General features: G+C 40.3%; 1 protein-coding gene across 1 annotated transcript; it reads right to left on the reverse strand.

Moving 5' to 3' along the window:
* Window positions 1–1,143: 1,143 nt before the first annotated feature.
* On the reverse strand, window positions 1,144–2,875 carry LOC101744607 (phospholipase A2). The gene is made up of 3 exons (XM_038016578.2): window positions 2,722–2,875; window positions 2,160–2,309; window positions 1,144–1,449 (listed from the first exon to the last, which is right to left on the reverse strand). Exons 1-3 carry the CDS (start codon window positions 2,847–2,849, stop codon window positions 1,362–1,364), a joined length of 366 nt encoding a protein of 121 aa, XP_037872506.2. The 5' UTR covers window positions 2,850–2,875; the 3' UTR covers window positions 1,144–1,361.
* Between the last annotated feature and the right edge of the window lie 4,815 nt (window positions 2,876–7,690).

Raw genomic sequence — 7,690 nt, forward strand, 5'->3', positions numbered from 1 at the left:
GGACATTTTACTCCGCTTACAGATCATGGGGTAGAGTCTACCGAGAATAAACGCGGCACGGTCACGGACTGATTTTATATGCGGGCGGAATGTCATCGATGCATCCAGGGTAACGCCCAGGTACTTGACCTTCCTGGCCCAGGGTATGGGTTGTCTAAAGAGAGTAATCGGGGGTGAAATGGGAAGTATCGTGGTCCAGTGTAATCAACGTTGTGTTTTGTGTTTTCTATACCAGAAACTGTGACTTCAGCGGTAGCCAATGGTTTTACCCAGTCTGAACAGGCCCTGGACAATGATGAATCATCAATGTTTTTTTTCCTACCTAAGCTGATGGTCTTGAGATACCATTTCAGTGTAACCTTAATAAGTAGGTAAGCTCACAGGACTCAAACCTGACGACGTTGCTAACACTAACCCTAGCAAGAGCAGTGCTTCACCGAATCTACCACCGGATCGGAAACGCGACCCACTGAGAAGATCCGGCGGGAAACTCAGTGGACTTTGTCTGTGGGTTAATTTACTCGCGGAGCCCTTCGTCGCAAGCGACGGGTTCGACGAGAACGATGACCGGTGTTTGGGGTACCTAAAAGCGCCGTTAGTGGATCGGGAGAATCCAAAATGACGTGTTTAAGGCGACGTCGACTGTTTACCATTCAGTCCGCAAGATCAGGAATTTAGTTACCGGCGGCCACGATGAGAGGGTTCTCGTATCGTGCCGCTTTTTTTGAAATGACGCACTGGTGCCGACTGAACTTACTGATGGACTCTAGGTCCATGTTGTCGTGGAGGTCCACATTTCTGACATATCACAGGGCTCCGGCGGCTATCCTAAAAAACGGGATTGTCTTATTTGGAAGGGTTTCAATATTGTGCGGGCCGCGTCAGCGAACACTACATTTGCATAAGTCACGACCGGACGTATACGTGTTTTGTAGAGGAGCTAATGCCTGATATAAATGTTACAAGTACTGGATGCATTTAGCTGTGACCACGAGTGGAGGCATCTAGAACAAATATGACGACTCTTTTTTTTTTGTTACTTAGATAGGTGAACGAGCTCACAGCCCACATGGTGTTAAGTGATTACTGGAGCCCATAGACATCTACAAAGTAAATGCGCCACCCACCTTGAGATATAAGATCTAAGGTCTCAAGTATTGTTACAACGGCTGCCCCACCCTTCAAACCGAAACGCATTACTGCTTCACGGTAGAAATAGGCAGGGTGGTGGTACGTACCCGCGCGGACTCTCAAGAGGACCTACCACCAGTAAAAATCTTTTTCAAACATAGCCATAGTCAAATTCCCATTGAGCATGCGAAGAGATCGTTTCTGGGTTCACTCGATTCAGTATCGGAACATTATTCTTCATCTATCACGTCGAACCATTGATGGAATTGCTCCCCATTCGTATCCAGCTCGTACTCTAGGCACCTCCCACTGAGCCATCTGAAAAGGTAACGTGTTTTGAAGCGGTAGCTTTGAAGTCGTCGTGGCCTAAAGGATAAGACGTCTGGTGCAGATTCGTATCTAGCGATGCACCGGTGTTCGAATCCCGCAAGCTGGTACCAATTTTTCTAATGAAATACGTACTTAAGAAATGTTCACGATTGACTTCCGCGGTGAAGGAATAACAACGTGTAATAAAAATCAAACCCGCAAAATTATAATTTGCGTAATTACTGGTGGTAGGACCTCTGGTGAGTCCGCGCGGGTTGGTACCACCACCCTGCCTATTTCTGCCGTGAAGCAGTAATGCGTTTCAGTATGAAGGGTGGGGTATCCGTTGTAACTATACTGAGACCTTAGAACTTATATCTCGAGGTGGGTGGCGCATTTACGTTGTAGATGGTTTCTAGTAACCACTTAACACCAGGTGGGCTGTGAGCTCGTCCATCCATCAAAGCAATAATAATAAATAAATAAAACATGTTATTTATTTGCCCTGCCTATTTCTGCCGTGAAGCAGTAATGCGATTCGGTTTGAAGGGTAGGGCAGCCGTTGTAACTATACCTGAGACCTTAGAACTTATATCTCAAGGTGGGTGGCGCATTCACGTTGAAGATGTCTATGGGATCCAGTAACCGCTTAGCACCAGGTGGGCTGTGAGCTCGTCCACCAACCCATCTAAGCAATAAAAAAAAAAACTTAAACTCACTGATGGTATTTGCAGCCGATTATAGGATAATCTTTCTTGTAGCATTGTGTTTTGAGAATCTTGAAGTAAATCTCTTTGACTTTTCTAGATGTTTCTGTTTCAGCCAAGCGAAGACACCGGCGGAATTCCTCGTCGCACGCGCAATGTAATCTGTGACAAGAAAAAAAAAATCAACTCCTTTCTCAGTTGATAGTCCGATTTACGTGAAACTTTTAGAAAAGGAATGTTTTTCGAGGACGGTTTTAATTATTCTGTTTTGTCTTATGGGACATATTAGATCGCATAGATCGATATCAATAGAAAGAGGGAGTAATGTAAGCCTTCCGATTTGGCAGTCAGGATAATCGTGCTCTAATTTAAGTGAAATCTGGACTTGTTGTACACATTGCTATGACTATTGAGTTAGGTAACTAGTAACACCGGATGAGCTAACTTTTCCGTCAAGGGAGCTAATTTTTCCGTCAAGAGAAGAGTTTTATTTATAATCTTTGGCTAACTGCAACCAACGGTTTTTCGCAAGAAGAGTCGTCTATTCGACAGAAATTATGAAAAATCATAACACCTTGAATAAAATGCCGTGTTGGTGAGATTGTGTTTGGTCTCTCCGGCGGCTATATGGTCGATGCAGTGATCGTGGCTTCTACAGCATTTGTCGGTTTCGATCTCGGAGCCCAGATCCTCGTAGTCCATCGCTATGTTTCCTGTACCGCACCATTTTGTATCTGTTAATGAAAAACCAATTTGCAGTAACTAAGTGAAAGTAATGGAAACCAACATTAACCACATTAAAGTGTTAATTAAACATAATATAATATTTGTATACTTAACTCTAGAGAAATTGAACGGTTTTTTATAGCTTTCATCACAAGGCGAGTATCGCCACCCACCTGGGTCTAAATCTTATTTGTATACCTATTGTATACCTACCTATATGTAAGGTAGGTAGGTAGGTAAGGTATGTAAATAGTAAAAGTGCTTTTTAAATTATTCTGTAATTGCCAACACCGTTAACGGTCTTATAATATCAATAAATTGAATACAAAAATTTACTTCAAAACTTTAATTATTTCAAAAATAAAATAGAAATAAATTGAAGACTTATCAGAAAAATTCTTCCGGGACACTCCAAGAGAAAACATTTAATAAAGTTTTTAAAATTTATGGATTTGATTTGAAATTGAATTTTATTTCCAAAATTTGCGAAATGAAAATAGCTACAATTCCTAGGCGCAATTAGTTGAACTCACCGGGATATATGAGTTGAAAGTCTTGATTTGTTTCTTTTTCTTTGTTATTATTCAAAATCTTAAAGATTCTCTCTAATAAAATACTCCAAGAACTGCAGGAGCCAATTATTAAAAAAACGAAAAAAAACAACATCCACTGATTAAGCATAGTGAATACAAGGCCTTTAAATTACAATACATTGATTACAATATCTTTTAAAACAGATTGATTCCATAACCGTTACCTGACTGAATTTATTATAAATTACAAAATTGTCTTGATTTAAAATTAATTAAATTAACATTATCTAAGGTCACGGCTTATGTCACAAGCCGAAGCGTGTTATTGTTAAAATTTTGGTTCACCATTAATAACTGGATATATATATTATTTATTATAATACAGTAATATGTACTATCCAATAATTAAGCTTAAACTGAATTTTATTTCAAATTATCGACGAATCAATGGGGAAGTAAATTAGGCTCCGTTGTGAGAGAAAACAACACCCTGTGGAAACTAATGACGCACCGTCTATCGTCGCTTGAAGGGCCTATGACAAATACTTCTCCTCAAGCCCCAAAAATATTCGTTTTCATTGCGATATAAGTTGCGTGAACACATTAATCGCGAACTAAGCACTTAAGGGCTAAATACACATAGGAAAGATCCTACACCGAGCGGATCAAATTGCTCGGTAGAGCCATATTAAGTGTATAATCTATGGGTAGAGCGATTATTATCTTAAAAAGTAAAATATTAAAATTATATTAAGGTCATAAATTTAAATAAAAACTATCTACCCTGTCTCTCAAGTTGGACCAATAGACACAGTGTGCGAAGTTTTATTAAAATCGGTTCATCACTACATGTATAGTATAAAAAAAGTCGCTTTCTCTGTCCCTATATCTGTCTGTCCCTATGTATGCTTAAATCTTTAAAACTACGCAACGGATTTTGATGCGGTTTTTTTTAATAGATAGAGTGATTGAAGAGGAAGGTTTATATGTATAATAGCATCCATTAAATAGTGGAGAAATCAATAATAAATCACATTTTTCGAAGCGAAGCGAGGGCGGGTTGCTAGTTAGTTCTAAAGTTTATTGCGAACAAACAAACTCACGGATTTTCGTATTTGGATAGCGTAGCGTATGCGGTTCTCAGACGCCACGCATATCACAACACACACCAATATATTTTCGCAAGCGTTTTTAATGACAGATTATGTCAAAGGAAAACTTATTGGATGGACGAGCTCACGGCTCAACTGTTTAATTGGTTACCGGAGCCCATAGACATCAACAACGTAAATGCCGCCACCCACCTTGAAACAAGTCTCAGTTTTATAGTACAATGTGTACCCCAGCATTCAAACGAAACGCATTAATGCTTCACGGCAGAAATAGGCAGGGTGGTTGTTCATACCCGCGCGGGCTCACAAGAAGACTCAACACCAGTAATTGCACAATTTGATAATAAAAATTGCCCAATTGATCATCTAATCATTGTTCCATTACCGTGGATCCTTTTTTCTTTCATTCAGTCCACAAACATCCATTACCGGATATAGGCTCGCCTAAGCCTCGTCACATCGACCTACGCTGCGTGTATATTACCGGAAGATGCAGCATGGATAAACCTCCCACAAGGTGGACTGACGATCTGTTGAAGGTTGGCGAGAATCCGTAGAAGTCATTCAGTCACCGTCGACGCCCTAGACACGTCCTTACGGATCCATCAGATCCAATAACCTTTGCACTAGACGCCTTCAGCTCTAACACTAGGAGCAGGCTTAGGGACCCCGGTAACCGTACTCGTCGAACTCGACAAAGAGTTTGACGTGCAACCTAACCCATGAATCAGCTCGCTGAGTTTCTCGCCGAATCTTCTCAGCGGGTCGCGATTCCGATCCGGTAGTAGATTCATTCGCGAAGCAGCTGCTCTTGAGCTGTTAGGTCTCCTTCAGAGGCGCTCGGGCAGCTGTTAGCAAATCCCACCCCTTCTGGCTGAGCCTTTGCTCGCCCACCTGTCCTGGTAAAACTGGAAAGGCATCCGGGCCACCAGTAATCCTTCAATCAAAAAAAAAAGAAGTCATTCGTGAATATTTGTTAAATACGTATTTCATTAGAAAAATTGGTACCTGTCTATGAGATTTGAACACCGACACAGTCACATCGCTTGGTGCATGTATAACGGGTGCCTTACCTTTTGGGCCACGACGACTTCAAATATCATATTCATTCAAAACACACCACACACACAAGAACACCTGGTTAATCTAATATTTTAAGTATCTTATCTAATAATATCTTATCTAATAATTTAATTCAACTTTTAGTGAGTTCTAAGTTACATCATTGGAATGCTATAGAAGTTATTTCTGTTCATTTAGTATCTTTATAAAAGTCATTTCGCGATTTGGTTCGCGGTTTGTATGACGGTTCTTACTCCGTTTTGGCAATACTGTATTATGTCAGGTGTTTCGATTTTCCGTTAGAATAATAATTCGAATTGTTTTGAAAATATTCAATTAGTACGAAAAATCGCAGATGTTTGGTTGAGAAAATAAAATTATCAAGTAACTGTTTGCTAATTTTGACTATCAGAGAGGAGGCAGGCAAATACCCATAAATTTAAATAATAATTTGGAATTATATTATTGAATTGATTTTTGTTCCGTTTACTCTATTAATCTTTCAAATTTAATTACGGGTGAACTCCCAGCTCTCGCCTTTTTTTAATAATAATAATAATCATTCATTTATTAACCTTGAAAAACATTTACACATAACAGTTTGCTAAAAACTCTCCATACTAGGCAGATTCCCAAATACATATAGCACAATACACGTTTAAAACTGCTTATAATATAGGTTTATAAATAATAATTGTTGTCGCTTATTTACCACCACTTATTTGATATAGGCTCTAAAATATACCTGTTATTATTTAGGACAAGTTATTAATTGTAAATATAATAACTTGTCATGGTAAGAGACCGAAAAGAATGGGGCGCGTTTGAAGAGACCTACACTCAGCTTGGACAGCGAAGAGAAGCAATCTGTCTATCTTAGACCAACTGCAGATCAAGACTAGACTGTCCACACTCTGCCTTCGCCGCGCACTCGAGTACTTCGGTCATATTGCTCGGAAAACACCGGATAGCTTAGAGAGACTATTTGTGACAGGGAAGAGAAGAAGATCGAGGGAATGAGAACGCGCGGTCGCAGTCCGACAAGGTGTTTCGACCAAATCCTCACCACACTAGAGATCCCATTCCACGACACCCTTCATGCGGCCAATGATCAGAAGCACTGGCGAGACATTACAAGGAATAAAATCATGTCGAAGTATAATGGTCACGATCCTCAGCAGTGAGGAAACGACCCGAGAAGGACACTCAGCATTGGGTGGACATGTGTTGAAGAAAAGAGATAATAAGACCAAAAAGCCCGTCAAACCGTTTGTGTTACAATGCATGAAAAAGAAGTCCATTCACGAAATTCCAATTTTGTATTCGAAAAGTAGTAAGATACTACTGGGAGAATTGGGTAATACAGATCGAGAAAAGGTGGTAATGCCTCTACGATTGACCGATTCATATAATATATTACTCGTAATACGTCCTTACGGGTCCATCTGATCCAATAGACGCCTTCAGCTCTAATACTAGGAGCAGGCTTAGGAGCCCCGGTAACCGTACTCGTCGAACTCGACAAAGAGGTCGACGAGCAACTTAACCCTTGCCTCAGCTCGCTGAGTTTCTCGCCTGATCTTCTCAGCTGGTCGCGATTTCGATCTGGTAGTAAATTCATTTGCGAAGCAACTGCTCTTGAGTTCTTAGGTCTCCTTCGGAGGCGCTCTGGCAGCTGTTAGCAAATCCCACTCCTCCTGGCCGAGCCTCTGCTCGCCCACCTGTCCTGGTGGAACTGGAAAGGCCTCCAGGCCACCAGTATTCCTCAATCATAAAAAAAGCTGTACACCATTACCCGAGACGACTGAATTTTTCGTCTCAGGAGGGCTATTATGTAAGTTCACAACGTAGAGACCGTGTTAAATAAAAACTATATACCTACGAAAAAAATTATAATCAAAAACTCGAAGTTTAAATTTTTGCAATTTAAATTTCGTTAAATCAGAAAAAGGAGAATTAAAGGTCCCAAGTTTAGTAACAATCACTTTACGAGTTTAAAGTACGAAGCTAACCTCTGCAGAGTTCATCGTGTGTCGTCCTTTGAAATAGAGTAAATATTTTGTTAGCTGTGTTTTCTTTATAGTTTTCAAAAGAACAAACGTTATTATCA

The sequence above is a fragment of the Bombyx mori genome, chromosome 16, assembly GCF_030269925.1.
Source record: "Bombyx mori chromosome 16, ASM3026992v2".
Lineage (NCBI taxonomy): Eukaryota > Metazoa > Arthropoda > Insecta > Lepidoptera > Bombycidae > Bombyx > Bombyx mori.

What these genes read in the sequence shown, in the direction of transcription:
- LOC101744607 (XM_038016578.2), bottom strand. Translation starts at nt 2,849, where the DNA reads ATGGACTACGAGGATCTGGGCTCCGAGATCGAAACCGACAAATGCTGT. An exon ending in AACACGGCATTTTATTCAAG is followed by an intron (nt 2,310 to 2,721) that starts GTGTTATGATTT and finishes TTCTTGTCACAG; the next exon opens with ATTACATTGCGCGTGCGACG. An exon ending in ATCGGCTGCAAATACCATCA is followed by an intron (nt 1,450 to 2,159) that starts GTGAGTTTAAGT and finishes TTACCTTTTCAG; the next exon opens with ATGGCTCAGTGGGAGGTGCC.